Source organism: Salpingoeca rosetta (genome assembly GCF_000188695.1).
Source record: "Salpingoeca rosetta unplaced genomic scaffold supercont1.9, whole genome shotgun sequence".
Classification (NCBI taxonomy): domain Eukaryota; class Choanoflagellata; order Craspedida; family Salpingoecidae; genus Salpingoeca; species Salpingoeca rosetta.
Window position 1 is genome coordinate 1,285,529 of NW_004754925.1, and position 15,000 is coordinate 1,300,528.

The window sequence follows — 15,000 nt, forward strand, 5'->3', positions numbered from 1 at the left end:
ACATTCAAACACACACACACACACACACACACACACACACACACACACACATCACACACACACACAACCAACACCCCCACCCTCACCCATGCACACCATCCCCCCAACACACTGCTTACCAGGTCGTCTGCGAGGCTTGGGTCGACATCACCAAGATCAAGATCGTCGTCGTCAAGATCAAAGTCGTCATCGTCATCATCATCATTTGCGGCTGTGGCGGGCGGTTTGCTCTCTTCCTCCTCCGCTGCCTGTTTCTCCTCCACCGCCGGCGCTGCTGCCTCCTGTGTAACCTCGGGCGCCGTCATCTCCTCCTCTTCTTGCTCCTCTTTCTGCTCCTCTTGCTCCTCTTGCTCTTGTTGTTCGTCCTCCTCGCCCATCTCGGGCTCTGATGCCTCATCCGGCTCGCCCTCGTCAGCCACCACGGTCGCGGGTGGCGCCGCCGTGGTCTTGTCGGCTGGCGGCTCAGAGGTTGACCCTGTGGCTGAGGTCGACACAGGTTTTTGTTGTTGTTTGGGGGGCGGGGGAGGGAAGGGTGTGAGCTGTGCGGAACGTGCGTGCACGGCCCAATAGCATGGACAGAGGGCGTGGAAAGGTGGAAGGAGCCGCACACAGACAAACAAGACGTACACACGTGCATGCACACACAGGTGCACACACACACAGGTGCACACACACACGCACACACACACACACACAGGTGGACACACGCACACACACACACACAGGTGGACACACGCACACACACACACACACAGGTGGACACACGCACACACACACACACACACAGGTGGACACACGCACACACACACACACACGCACACACACACAAAACAAGACCAGCGTACACATGCACGATAATGCCTGCTCACCGGATGGCTGTGTGGAAGCGAGACGCTCCTTGAGCGGAGCAGAAGCACGCGCGGCAAGGTGTGCAGCAGCAGACTTGGCCGGCTGGTTGTGCACATTCATCGCCCTGAGCACAGGTGCATGTGTGCATATTTGCGTGTGCGCGTACGTGTGTGTTCAGTGAGTGAGCGTGGTGGATTGGGAATACGGCCAGATGCAAGTTGATGCACACGCATCATTCGCCACTGTTCTCATCATGCTTCGCACAGTCCACCAAACAGTGACTCCAGTCCACGACATCACGAGCGCAAGGGCTGCAACCACAACAGTGCACTGACTTGAGCTTCTCCTCGAGAGCAAGCGTGTCCTCGAAGTCGGGGAAGAGGTTGGCGTACTCAGTCGGGTCCGCCAGCGACTGCGCAAGCTTGGGCCGCTTCTGATGAAAGGCAAAGGACGAGGAACGGGGAGAGGGCGAGAACGTGAGCGCACGAGCACAAGCGAGTGATTGTTGTGTTGGAATGACGGGCAATCGAGCGAGGACAGGCAGACTCACAGGACACCGCACACATACGACACACGACACAACCACACACAAACAGACAGACAGACAGACAGACAGACAGACAGACAGGCACACACACACAGACACAGACACACACACACACACATGCGCAGACAGACACAAACCGCTGGCTGCGCCAACGCACCTCCTCAAGAGAGGCCTTCCACTTTGCGACGACCTCTGGGACCATGCTGGGGAGATACGAGCGGGCAAACAGCGCCGCCTCCGACACGCGGTCGCTCTCGACAAGCAGGTCAACGCACTCCTTCAGGCGGCCCTGCAGGAACAGCGACACAAAGGCAATGTTGTTGCGGCCGGCGCGCGCGGCATCGTCGGCGAGGGTGGCCATCTTGTCCGCTTTGCCAGACGCAGTGTACAGCAGCAGCTGCCCGCTAAAGTCGTTGGCGTGCGCAAGGCACTCCTCCGCAAGGTCAAACATGCTCTTCTTCATGGCAGCCTGTGCCAAGTCAATGGCAAGCATTCGCGTTCAAGTGCATGCGGGAGTGTGTAGTGTTCGTGAGCGTGAGTGTGTGTGTGTGTGTGTGTGTGTGTGAATGAATGCGTGCATAAATGTTTGTGTGAGTGTGCGTGAGCACACCAAGCCAACACGAAGCAGCTTCACACCACCAACATGAACCACCACGACCCAACACCACCACACCATTATTGGGTGTCATGGTCTAACCTCTGCGAGGAGCTTCCATTTCTGCGGGGACGCCAGCTCCTGTGCAATGTCGCGGGCAACCAGGAGCTTGTGCAGGCTGAGGGCGAGCTCAAAGCGGTGGTCTGGGTCCATCGACACCACCAGCGCCTGCTGCTTGTACCCCTGCTTCTCGAGAAAGTGTGCGACGCGGTTGCGCTGGTCTGCCGGGATGGACGGCATGACCTCATCCGCAGTGTCGAGGTCGCCCTGCATCACCGCCGTCTGGTACTCCAGCACAGCGAGCGGCAGGTTGTACGACACAATGTTCAGCTCCTTGTCGCCGAGGTACACGCGCCCCGTCGACGCAAGGTACCCGAGCACATACATCGCCCTGCAGCAGCGCAGGCAGTTCGAGACGTGGAGATGGGAGGCAACGGGTTGTCGGGAGAGGTGCGTGGTCGGTGAGTCGATGAGCAAATGCGTGTGACTCGTACAACGAGATGCACGAAAGGTGGATGGGGGGGGGGGGACGTCAAGGGAGCAAATTCACGCGCGACGCTCAAAGAGGGCAATCGGACAAGATATAACAGCCACGACGCGGCACAATGAAAAGTGATGCGAAGTGATCTGACAACCACGACACACACACAGACACACACACAGACACACACACACACACAGACACACACGTTCACACCTGTCGAGGTGGGCGACGGTGACGATCTCGCCGCCGACGTAGTAGTTGAGGCGGTTGCCCTGGTTGGTGTAGATGAAGCAGCTGCCGACCCATGTGCCCGTCTTCACATCGTCATCAAGCTCATCAACAACCTGCAGTCCACCGCAGCGAGGATGAGGTGGCGGTGGAGGAGAAGACGTGGGTCGCGCATGGGCACCACGAGCAGACAGACAGACACAGACACAGACACAGACAAAGAGCCATGTGCAGACCTCGAAAGCGTCCTCGATGCCGTCGTCGGGGATGGGTTCACCGGCGGCGACAGCGGCAGTGACGGCGCTGCTGTTGTACTTGAGCACAAAGCAGCCCTCCTCAGCAGTCGACACAAGCACGTACTCCGCGTCGTCAGACCAGAACACATCCTATTGAGGGAAGGGGACGCGGGATCGTAAGGAAAAAGAGAGTGGATCAATAGATGAGCAGCATGGCATCGGTGCAAGGGCCAACATAGACAGACGCATATCCACACATGAAGAGGCACGCTGACAGTCACACACACACACACGCACACACGCACACGCACACCCACACCCACACACATGCGAACCTGGCAGGCGATGTCGATGCGGCGCACGAGCTCTTGGGAGTCCCAGTTGAAGAAGGAGAGCGTACCGGCGCCCTTCACGCCGAGCAGAACACCGCCAAAGATGCCTGAACCACGAACACGCATACACACATGTGCAGAGGACAACAGTGCAGCGTAAGCACGAGCGTGCATACATGCATGCATGCAAGTAAATGAGGTGCACGGCTGCATGCGGCACAATCGCACGTCATTGTCAAGCCACAAGAACTTCATCATCATCATCATCATCATCATCATCATCATCATCATCATCATCATCATCATCATCATCATCATCATCACCGTCACGGGCTGACCTTCGGCGTAAAAGTCTGGACGGATGGCGTGCTTTTCCTTGAAGTTCTTGAAGGTCTTGATGGCCGTGGACGACTCTCGCACCTGTATATGCAAAGCAAGCAAAGCGCGATGGGGCAGTGAGGAAAGAGGGAGGAGAACTGAGCAGGCAGGGGATGGGGAAGGCCACAACCAAGTCGACAGGGAAATTGGCAGGGGTAGGCACGCGTGCAATCTCACGCAGACACATATGCACAGGCACGTATGCTTACAGCCCCCCTTCTTCTCAAGCAAAAGCAGCGGGTGTGGGCAACTCACGGCGTATTCTGACGAGTCGGCGGACCAGACAAAGTCGAGGGCCTGGCCAAATGCCTTGTTGCGGAAGCTGAGGGCAGTGTGGATGATGTACTCCCCGTCGCCGCACACAACGACAAACCTGCACAGCAAGATGCAATCAATCAATGTCAGCTGAAATGTCTTGCCGCGAAATTAGCAACGCACTTGAAGAGAACGTCACCCACAGACACATGCGTATGTACAGACACACAGACACACAGACACACAGGCGTTGTGCGTGCGTACCGGCCGTTGGGGTTGTGCTGCATGGACTGTGGGTAGATTTCGCATGCGCCGAGATCTTTTGTGGACAGCTGCATCGCCTCGCCGTCCACCAGCTCGCCCTCAACCTGCACACGAGTGGTGGTGGTGGTGGTGGCCGAGTTAGGGCAATGCATTCGTCACTGCCGCCGCTCTCACAGGGAGCAGACAGATAAAGAAACAGACACAGACACAGACACGCGCACACAGACAGACATACATACATACAAACAAACAAACAAACAGACAGACAGACACACGCACGAGTACGGACGGGTGTCTGACCTTTGTGACGATTGCCTGCTGGACGTCGTTGTGTCTGGCCATAACAACCTTTCCGTTGCTGTCCATGCTCATCGCAGGACGCTCCCGCCCAAGCTGACGAGCGTAACGCAAACACAACAACAACAACAACAAATGCGTTGTGAGACAAATGCAGTGCCGAACAATGGAAAGCGTAAACACGCACGTACATGCACATGGGACGAAACATGTGCGCGTGTGCAACCACCCACCCACACCCACGCACGCACACACACACACACACACACACACACACACAGACCCACCCACCCACACACTCACACACATACACACGAGCACGCGTGATGGGCTGGTGTGAGCACCTTGATCATGATGCAGCCCTCGTCGTAGCCGATGGCGACACTGTTGCTGCCGGGCAGCGTGGCCATCGACCACACGCGCTCCATGTTGTATGCGAGCTTGCTCTCCAGGCTGCAGCAACACAGCACCACCATGGGCGGGACATGTGAGCATATGCTTGATGCACGTACACGTGTCACAGCATGTACAAGCACTCCAAATCAAACAGCCACCAGCACAGTAAATCAAAGAGACAGTGTGTGCATGTGTTCGTGTGAATGTGCGTGCGTGGGCGCGCACTTGTATGTGTTTGCGTGCCAGACGCGGACGGTGCCGTCCTCGGATCCACTGAGAATGATGGGCAGCTCAGGGTGGAACACAACAGCACACACATTCTGCGTATGGCCCTCAAGTGTCTGCGTGATCATGTGATCGTGTGTGATCGTGCGTGATCGTGCGTGATCGTGCGTGTGATTATGCGTGAGTGTGAGGAAGTGTGAAGGGGTACGACAGTATCACTCCAACTAATCACAAACACACAGCGAGAGGGGAAAGCACAATCAAAACAACTCCCAACACAACAACTCCCAACACAGCAACAACAACAGCAACAACAACAACAACAACAACAACAACAACAACAACAACAACAACAACAACAACAACAACAACAACAACAACAACAACAACGGAAGAAAAGAGAAGTGACTGGGGCAGACCTGAACGCAGGCCTTGCTCTGGTAGTCCCAGATCTTGACGAGGCGGTCGTCGGCGCCCGAGACGAGATACGGCTTGTCACCGCCCTGAGGTGGCGTACGCGCACGCATGAACACATGGACCAAATGCATGGTGGTTGGTTGGTGAGCAGACGGTCGGGTGGATGGATGGGGGACGGCTTGAACGCAAGCTCCAGCGTACATGCCACACACACACACACACACACACACACACACACACACACACACACACACACACACACACCACGAAGGCAGCAGCGTGCCAGTCGTACCGAGAAATAGGAGACACAGTTGACGCCCTTCTCGTGGCCTTGGAGCGTAAAGTTGGGGCTGGATGCGCCGAGCTGCCACACCTGTCACCATCATCAGGAACCACAGCACGCACACAGCCGAAAAGTGTGACTTGACAGGGAAGATGGCACGGATTCACGTCAATTCTTCAACCCAGGAAAACGCCTTCACACACACACACACACAGACCTTGATGGTGCGGTCCAAGGAGCATGAGGCAAAGGTGTTGACGTCCTTTGGGTTGAAGACGACGTCCATGACGTAGTGGCTGTGGCCCTCAAACACCTGGCGGCACATCCAGTCTTGCTCCCAGTCCCACATGCGGATGGTCATGTCATCGCTGCAGCTCAGCACGTACGGCTGGCTCGGGTGCACTGCGAGGCAGCGGATGTAGTCCGTGTGCGCCTCAAACGTGTGCACCTTGTCCAGCGTGTTGTAGTTGAACACGCGGATCTTCATGTCGTCCGAGCCCGTGACAATCCAGTTCTTGCGCTCAATGAACCGCGCGGCGCGCACCGGCACATCAGACACTTCAAACGTCTTGATCATGGTGTTGGACTCGTAGTTCCAGATGTTCACCACACCTGCGCGAGAGGGTTGGTTGAATGTGCATGCGTGCGTCAGTACTGGTGTGTGTGTGTGTGTGTGTGTGGAGTGTGTGTTGCGCATGTGGTGCGTGGGGTGTTGGCAAAGTGCGGTGCACGGTAGGGGTGGGGCGGTGCACGACATGCTTGTCATTGCACATGCCGCAAGCTGATAAAGCAAAAGCTGCAAAAAAAGGGGGGGGGGGAGGAATGCACGCGTGGGTGAAAGCTCACCGCTGTAAAGGGCGGCAAGCATCCAGGGCTCGCTGGGGTGCATGTCCACGCATTTCACTCGGTCGCTGCGAGCGTTGAGCTGCTGCTTGATGTCCAATCGAAGCGGCTGCCACAAACCAAACACCAACAATTCGTGAGCGAAACAAGGCGAGATTTGTGTGCTCGTGCACTTGCATGTCGGGTCAAATGCATGAACATGATAAGCGTACAGAGTCACAGACACACACGGAGACAGACAGACAGACAGACAGACAGACACACAAGCACACACACACACACATGTACAGACTCAAACACAAACGCACTCTCACACAAGTCCAACCATCCTTTACTCCTCACCATGGTTGTGTTGGTGTTTCAGTGGATGAGGTGGAGTGATGAATGAACGGGATGGAAAGGAAAAGGAAGCTTAAACAACTACAAGCCACTCAAGAACTGGCTGTGCAGTGCCTCGTCCAAAGATAGAGTGGTGCAGCGTCCAATCGAATGCTGTGTTGGCGACAACAAGCAGACTTTGAGCGAATAGCGCTGGCTGGCTGTTGTCTTGGGGTGGTGGCTGCTGTGCTGGCAGTTGCTTGTTGGTATTGGATGAGTGGACAGAGGCAAAATCTGGGCGAAAGGGAAATTTCGTTGACAGCGTCCCCAATCGTCAACAACCGCAATCGCAGCTGCACTTTGTCATGTCGCAAGATGACGGCTGGTGGTCGTGGCAGTGGCGCCAGTGGCAGCACGGCGCAACCCAAGCAGCTGAAGCAGGCACAGCAGAAGCAGCAGCAGGGGAGCAGGCGAGGGAGGAGGGGCAGACAAGAGCAAGGAGGGGTTGCAACGTGCGCAGACGCCGGGACACCAGAAGCAAAAGACACGGCCGAAGTAGAGGAGGCAGCAGCAAAGGATCAGGCAGCAGCAAAGGATCAGCCCATCTCGGAGCAGGCGATGAAGCGCAGCAAACTGGACAGCGCGGCGGTGACGGCGGTGACGGCGGTGACGGCATCCTCAGCCGCAGGCGAGGCTTCCTCGTCAGCGATAGCATCGTCCCAAGCTCCGAGTGCAGATCAGACTACCGCCACCGCCGCTTCCAACACGTCAGAATCAGAAGCTGGATCTCACACGCCCACCACTGCCAAACGGCGACGCAGCGCGCCAAAGCGCCAGCGGAAGCAGCCACGCAAGACGAGCAGCTCCACCGCAGCCAGCAAGGAGCCCAACAAGGAGCTTGCGGGGGACGGCAGCAAGGTTGGCGCCGACAGCGAAGCTGTGGGCGATTCCACGAACCAAGCAGCGTCTACTTCTGAAGCGACGCAGGATGGCGCCAAACAAGGAGATCAGGCAGATCAGGCAGATGAAGCAGATGAGGCCGCCAAAGCAGAGGAGAAGCTGTACTTGCAAGCGGGCGTCTATTCGTACACCTTTAAGGTAGGTTTGCGTGCAATCATGAGATGGCGTGATGGTGTGTGTGTGTGTGTGGTGTGATGGTGCTTGCTGCCTGCCCAGCTTAACGCCCCTGCAGTTGCTTTCTCAGTGGCGTTAGACATTCCGTGTGCTCACACGATCGTGCTGTTGCCCACCACCCTGCACCGCTTCACGTCAGCGTGCTAATCCGCCTCCACTCAGGCCAGAGCGCACCAACTTCAAAGGCCGCGATGACTACGTGTGCAGGGGACTGCCACTCCCCATCTACAATGGCCTCAACCTCCTCTGCCAGTGCGTTGTGTGCGGCGTGTGAACATGACAACTGTGTGTGTGTATGTGGCCGTGAGTGTGTTTGATTAGGCTGTGCTTCTCACTTTCCATGCACCCACACCCACACCCACACCCACCCACACACACACACACACACACACACACACACACACACACACACTCACACCCACACCCACACCCACACGCAACGCACACACACACACATCATGCCCAGGCCGGAGCCGTTTCGGCTTCCCGCGTCGTATGTGCAAGCGAGCCGGCAAGGGACGCTGGCAATTACGGAGGAGGCCTGTGCACCCTTTCGCAAGATCCGCGTCAATGTCTTTGTTGACAAGGAAACAGAGCAGTTTATGGCAAAGGTGCGCCCTTGCATGCTTGCGTGTGCATGTTTGTGAGTGAATGAGAGAGTGAGTGAGGGAGTGAGTGAGTGAATGTGTGTGTGTGTGTGAGTGAGTGAGTGAGTGAGTGAGTGAGTGTGTGAGTGTGTGAGTAAGTGTGTGTGAGTGCGTACGTGCTCGTGCGTAAGCCAGTGTGGGTGGTGTGTGCATATCAGCAGCAGCACTTTTGTTGATCATCACAGCTCATGCACCCTTTTGTATCTACCCCGAGAACAGCACCGGCAAGAAGTGAGCAGATGCGAATGCATTCCACCCCCTGATGGCGGCCCAGGCTGCACGCACGATTGCCTCAACAGACTCATGTGCGCAAAGCCATGTACAAGCGTGTTGTGTGTGGTTGTGTTGTGTGTGGTCGTGTGTGGTTGTGTGTTGTGTTGTTGTGTTGTTGTGTTGTGTTGTGTCGTTGTGTTGTGTTGTGTGTGTGTGTGTGTTTATTTTGCGTACGCGTGTGTGTGTGTACATTGATTTGCACAACTTCAGCGCGTGATTCCTCGTGCTGGCCATCCCCACCCTCTTCCTCGCCTCCCACCATTTGACGCGTTGCTCTGCACGGTGCTTGTTCAGGTATTCCGAGTGCGGGCCAGACTGCCCCTGTGGACGGCAGTGCACAAACAAGCGGTACACGCACGACGATGGCACCGTGTTTTGTGCTACGGTTCACGCTGTGTGTGTGTCTGTGTGTGTATGTCTGTGTGTGTATGTCTGTGTGCCTGCTTGCTTGCATGGGCCGAGTCACACATGCACACACAAGCACAAACGCACACAGTTGTTGCTCACCGCGTGCTGCCGCATGCCATCACGATGCATTCTTGCCCGCCACTGCCTCGAAGGTTCCAGCAGCGCGCGTGGTGCACAGCCATTAAACGTGCACCGACTCCAGGAAAAGGATACGGCGTCTTCGCAACGGCATACATCCCAAAGGTGCGTGAACGTGTGTGTGTGTGTTTACGAGGGGAGCATCTCAGGGAAGGTGGTGGATGTCGTTGTTGTTGGCGTTTGTGTACCGATTCAGGTTCTGGCGCTCGCACACGCGCCATTCGTCCGCCAACCACTCATCATCACCAATGATTGCATGTGTTTGCCATCTGTCATCTGCATCGTCGTGGTCACGCTTCAGGGCACGTTTGTTATTGAGTACACGGGAGAGATTATGACGAGCAGCGCATTTACGCAACGCGCAAACACCCTCTACAGGGTAACGGCACGCGCAACCTCCTTGCTCTGTTATTTGACTGCATCGAACACACGCACACACACACACACACTGTCTGTGCGTGCGTGTGTTTCTGTCTGTCCTCCCTCTTCGTCGGTTGCTGTATTTTCACCCTTCCAATGAACATCGCCACGATTCTCACCACGACGACGACTGTCGTCTTCAACCACCACCACCACCACCACCACCCTCCCCTCCACCCATACCAGGCGCGGAAACACTTCCACTGCCTGAACCTTGACCGAGGCCTTGTGATTGACGCTGGGCAGGCTGGTAGCGAGGCGCGCTTCATCAACCACAGCTGCGACCCCAACTGCCACATCGAGAAGTGGAACGTCAACGGTGTGTGTGTGTGTGTGGGGGGGGGGTTGTGAGTGAGTGAGTGTATGTGAGTTTATGTGTGCGTGCGTGTGGCTGTGGTAGTGTGTGAGTGGATGCGGGTTCATGTGTGTGTGTGTGTGGTTGTGAGTGTATGTGGGGTGTGTTTGTGCGTGGCTGTGATAATGTGTGTGTGTGTGTGTCGGTTTATGTGTGTGTGTTCGGTTGAATTTGTCGTTTGCGGTGAAGCTGTTTTGTAACAACAATCAATTCAACCTTCCTCACCAATCCACACGCATCTCAACCACCACACCACCGCCGCTACAACTGCGATCACCACTTGGCCACGATGATGACCCCTCAGGCCACTGGCGTGCGGGCGTGTTTGCGTCGCGCGACATCAAGGGCGACGAGGAGCTCAGCTACGACTACAACTTCCACAACTTCAACGAGAAGCTGGTGCGTGCGTGTGTGTGTGCATGCGTGCATGCGTGCGTGTGTGTGCGTGCAGATGATGGCGTGTGTTGCATTGCATTGCCGCTGACCGCTTGTTGAGTGCTCGTCACCTTAATTGCAAGCACACACACTCACAAACAAACGAACAAATAAATAAACACAAACACAAACACACACAAACACTAAACAAACAAACAAACAAACAAACATACATACACACACACACACACAAACACACAAACACAAACACACACACACACACACACACACACACACACACACACACACACACACACACACACACACACACACACACACACACACACACACACACACAGGTGTGCCGGTGCGGCGCCGCCAACTGCCGGGGAGAAATCCGGCCGCGAACTTCAAATGAAACACTCGCAGCGCGAACACGCGCGCACACACACGCACACCTGTCACGCAAGCAGCGGATTCAGAAGAGCACAGAGGGCGCTGAGCTGTTCAACGACTTCTTGTGGCGCAGGGTGAAGGTGCATGCGTGCCAGTGTGTGTGTGTGTGCGTGTGTGTAATTGCGCAATCGCTTGCATGTGGCATGAGTGCACCTGCCGTATCTGTCGCGAGCACGTGTGCGTGCGTGCCATGCAATGTACCGTGAGGTTGCTGTCGTGCACAACTGGAAATCGTTTGCGAGACAGATGTCACGTTATCCCATCTCACGCACGATTACACGTGCATGCTTGTCCATGTGTATGTGTATTTGTGAATGTGTGTACATGTTTGTTACTGTGTGTATATGACATGTGTATGCGTGTCTTATGTGTGGGCGTGTGTTCAGGGGGAGGACATGTGTGCCGAGTTTTCGCCGCTGCTCAAGAAGACGCAGCGCATCGCCCGCGACCGCCGCGTGTTTCTCCTTAGAAACTTCAACCTGGTTAGAAAAGCATCACACGCTTTGCTTGCATGTATGCAAACAACGTGGCAACGACAGTGGTGGTTTGGTTCCCCTCACATCAAAACGCCTTGTCACTGTCTTTGTCATCACGCTTGCACAACACAGCACACACACACACACACAAACAAAAACACGCACGTTCACACACACAACACACAACACACACACACACAACACACAACACACACACAACACACAACACACGGCACACACTATCACACACACACACACACACACACTCTCTCTCTCTCTCACACACAACACACGCACGGCTTGTACAGCTTCAGCAGGCGCACACCATGCGTTCGATGGAGGGAGACATCAAGGCCGCCGTGAGCGAACGACGAAACGAATTCATCTCTGCGTTTCAGGCGAAATTCCGACAGCTGCGCGGCGCCAGCGCTGGTGTGTGCACACACATGCGCACATGCACCTATATCGCGCTGAAAGGACACAACAGTGCTTCGCACTGGCATTGCCACTCATGAACGTCCACACGTATACACGTCCACACACACGTACACACACGTACACACGCGTCCACACACGTACACACACACGTATACACGCGTATACACACACAACCCGCCCAACACATCTACACATGCGCACACCCTTCCATCCTTCGTCTGCAGGCGGGAGCGTCCGCAGTACAGCGGCGCGGAAAACGACGGGCATCAGCGAAGAGTGGCAGCTGGACATACGCGCACACATGGCTGTTGTTCTGGACAGCTTTCTGAAGGAAGTTATGAACCATCGTGACCCCAAGTCTGGCCGGAAACTTGCGCAACCGTTTGTCAACTTGCCCGCGCCACACCGCTACCCGCGATACTACAAGGTGTGACACACACCATCAACTGAACGCTTGCCTCCGTATGTGTGTATGTGTGTCAGTGTGTATGTGTGTTTGTGTGTATGTGTGTACTTATCGCTGCAAATGTATGTGTGCGCTGTCTCTTGGTGTGTATGACATCGGGTACAACACCAGCCCCAACTTCTTTTTGCTGATACTCCTTGAACACCGTGTGCGTGTGTGTGTGTGCGTGTGCGTGTGCGTGTGTCAGGTGGTGTCCCGCCCCATCTGCTTGTCGTCCATCCAGCACGACGTCAGATCCGGCGCCTACGGATGTGAGGCGAAGGGGGAGGGGGCGAGGCATTGCATTGGTGGTATGTGTGCTCGTGTACGTGGTGCGTGCTTGTGTACGTGGTGTATGCTTCTGGTGTGCATGTTGTGTACATGCACGTGTGATCATACCGATTCTCATGTATGAATCGGCTGCACTGTGAACGACTGCAGCGCCGGCGCCGTTCATTGCGGACATTTCACTCGTTTGGAAAAACGCGAAACTCGTCAGCCAGCCAGGTGTGCCATACACACATTGCACATACACACGATCACACACATTGCACACACGCACGATCACACACATTGCACATACACACACGCATCGCGCATATGCACACGATCACACACATTGCACACACACGATCACACACATTGCACATACACACGATCACACATATTGTACATACACACGATCACACACACACACACACACACACACAAACACAAACGCGCGCACGCCTTCTGTGTGCTTGGCACATTGCTGTAGCTCTTGCTGACATGTTGTCTGCAACTGCTGGTAAACTGTTTGTCAACAGGCTCTGAGCGACACACGTGTGCATTGAAGATGGAGGAGTATTCTCTGCTGCGTTGGAAACAGCACTACTACGATGCAGTCAAGGTCAGGGCACAAGAATGCGTGCGTGTGCTTGGTGCTTGAGAACATGCGTGATGGCACAGCAAAACGAGTGTATGAAACGCGCACTCACACATCCACCACGACCACGACCACGTTGACCACCACCACGACCACGTTTACCACCACCACCACCACATCCACCACCACCACCACCACGTTTACCACCACCACCACCACGTTGACCACCACCACCACCACGTTGACCACCACGACCACCACGTTGACCACCACCACCACCACATCCACCACCACCACCACCACATCCACCACCACCACCACCACCACGTTGACCACCACCACGTTGACCACCACCACCACCACGTTTACCACCACCACCACGTTGACCACCACCACCACCACCACCAGGCTGCGCGGCGCGATGCGATTGGGACCAACACCGCCCACTACCAGACGATCCTTGCGCGAATGCTTCCTGATGACGAAATTACCAGGTCCTGCTGTTGTTTGTTTTTCGTTGTTGTTGTCGTGTTTACTTGTCTTGGTTTGCTTGCTGCTGCTTCGTTTTGCTCGTTTGCGTGGTTTGGTTGGTTTGTGATCGTGAAGATCCACGCCTGCAAATCCACGCAGGTTCACTCACCTCAAATCACACCTCGGTATGTATGCTCGTGCATTTCTCCCGCTGGTGTCTGTGCATCTGTACAGATGCGTGTGCCGCGTGCACACGGAGGAAGGACAGATGCTGCAGTGCTCCCAGTGCAAAGTGCGTTCCCCAAACACAATTGCGTGCGCGTGTGTGCATTTGTGTTGAATAGGGGAGGGGGGTGGTTGCGCGTCACAGGGCAGTGCTTGTCGTTCTCATTGACGCCGTCCATGACATACCGCAACTGGTTCGTGCGCTCACGTATGCGTATGTGTGCGTGCGTGTGTGTGTGTTTGCATGGTTTTTTTTTTTTTTGGGTGAGTGTGTAGACGTGGCAACACGTACACTGCCTCCGCCTTGATCCAGACAACCTTCCTGACGACCATCACTGCCCAAGGTGAGGGGACACTGCACATGTTCACGCGTGAGCACCGCATGTACATGAAGATCGTACAACGTTCACCCTGACACACACACACACACACACACACACACACACACACACACACACACACACACACACACACACTGCGACACAGGTGCAGTGGTGCTCCTGTAGACATTAACATCGAACTGGAAACCGAAGTGCAGAAACTGCAATCACTCGGTGCGAATGACTCTGTGGCTGTAATGTGGCTGTGCGCCTGGGTGTGCATGCGTTGACAAGTGTGCGCCTGTGTGTGCATGCGTCGACAAGTGTGCGCCTGTGTGTGCATGTGGTCTTTTGTGTGATGAGCACACTGAGCTTGCTCATCACCACGATCACCATCGCCACGGCCATCCTCACCGCCATTGTCACCACCCCCACCACTACCATTGCGACCAGTGCAAGCGCCGCCAAGCGACACTGGCGTAGATGCCGACGTGAAGCAGCAGCAGGCTAAGATCGACAGCGCACAGCAGCGAGTCCAGACCCTGCG

The 15,000-nt window shown here is 55.5% G+C and overlaps 2 protein-coding genes across 2 annotated transcripts in view; one reads left to right on the top strand and one right to left on the bottom strand.

Annotated features, from left to right (window-relative positions):
• Positions 1 to 7,306, bottom strand: part of PTSG_04177 (coatomer subunit beta) — a gene marked incomplete at its 3' end in the record, with an annotated part of 8,403 nt that extends 1,097 nt beyond the window's left edge. Inside the window, exons 1-19 of the mRNA XM_004995018.1 lie at positions 7,032 to 7,306; positions 6,693 to 6,798; positions 6,064 to 6,458; positions 5,856 to 5,936; positions 5,566 to 5,649; positions 5,147 to 5,262; positions 4,870 to 4,978; positions 4,529 to 4,621; positions 4,229 to 4,332; positions 3,965 to 4,082; positions 3,670 to 3,751; positions 3,335 to 3,438; positions 3,000 to 3,149; positions 2,749 to 2,879; positions 2,094 to 2,442; positions 1,554 to 1,865; positions 1,185 to 1,282; positions 870 to 973; positions 120 to 481 (exon numbers count right to left, since the gene is read on the bottom strand). Of these exons, the coding sequence (XP_004995075.1) occupies positions 120 to 481; positions 870 to 973; positions 1,185 to 1,282; positions 1,554 to 1,865; positions 2,094 to 2,442; positions 2,749 to 2,879; positions 3,000 to 3,149; positions 3,335 to 3,438; positions 3,670 to 3,751; positions 3,965 to 4,082; positions 4,229 to 4,332; positions 4,529 to 4,621; positions 4,870 to 4,978; positions 5,147 to 5,262; positions 5,566 to 5,649; positions 5,856 to 5,936; positions 6,064 to 6,458; positions 6,693 to 6,798; positions 7,032 to 7,034 (2,901 nt within the window). The 5' untranslated portion in view covers positions 7,035 to 7,306. The remainder of the gene's footprint in view (positions 1 to 119; positions 482 to 869; positions 974 to 1,184; positions 1,283 to 1,553; positions 1,866 to 2,093; positions 2,443 to 2,748; positions 2,880 to 2,999; positions 3,150 to 3,334; positions 3,439 to 3,669; positions 3,752 to 3,964; positions 4,083 to 4,228; positions 4,333 to 4,528; positions 4,622 to 4,869; positions 4,979 to 5,146; positions 5,263 to 5,565; positions 5,650 to 5,855; positions 5,937 to 6,063; positions 6,459 to 6,692; positions 6,799 to 7,031) is intronic.
• Positions 7,307 to 7,366: 60 nt separating this feature from the next.
• PTSG_04178 (uncharacterized protein) overlaps positions 7,367 to 15,000 on the top strand; it is a gene marked incomplete at its 3' end in the record, with an annotated part of 12,369 nt that continues 4,735 nt past the window's right edge. Inside the window, exons 1-21 of the mRNA XM_004995019.1 lie at positions 7,367 to 8,105; positions 8,281 to 8,393; positions 8,608 to 8,752; positions 9,008 to 9,093; positions 9,356 to 9,409; positions 9,622 to 9,712; positions 9,909 to 9,986; positions 10,214 to 10,346; positions 10,687 to 10,781; positions 11,117 to 11,293; positions 11,600 to 11,695; positions 11,998 to 12,121; positions 12,352 to 12,554; positions 12,781 to 12,844; positions 13,014 to 13,079; positions 13,379 to 13,461; positions 13,846 to 13,931; positions 14,143 to 14,200; positions 14,410 to 14,477; positions 14,620 to 14,687; positions 14,907 to 15,000. The exon at positions 14,907 to 15,000 is cut by the window's right edge and continues 7 nt beyond it. Coding sequence (XP_004995076.1) covers positions 7,383 to 8,105; positions 8,281 to 8,393; positions 8,608 to 8,752; positions 9,008 to 9,093; positions 9,356 to 9,409; positions 9,622 to 9,712; positions 9,909 to 9,986; positions 10,214 to 10,346; positions 10,687 to 10,781; positions 11,117 to 11,293; positions 11,600 to 11,695; positions 11,998 to 12,121; positions 12,352 to 12,554; positions 12,781 to 12,844; positions 13,014 to 13,079; positions 13,379 to 13,461; positions 13,846 to 13,931; positions 14,143 to 14,200; positions 14,410 to 14,477; positions 14,620 to 14,687; positions 14,907 to 15,000 — 2,705 coding nt within the window. The 5' untranslated portion in view covers positions 7,367 to 7,382. The remainder of the gene's footprint in view (positions 8,106 to 8,280; positions 8,394 to 8,607; positions 8,753 to 9,007; positions 9,094 to 9,355; positions 9,410 to 9,621; positions 9,713 to 9,908; positions 9,987 to 10,213; positions 10,347 to 10,686; positions 10,782 to 11,116; positions 11,294 to 11,599; positions 11,696 to 11,997; positions 12,122 to 12,351; positions 12,555 to 12,780; positions 12,845 to 13,013; positions 13,080 to 13,378; positions 13,462 to 13,845; positions 13,932 to 14,142; positions 14,201 to 14,409; positions 14,478 to 14,619; positions 14,688 to 14,906) is intronic.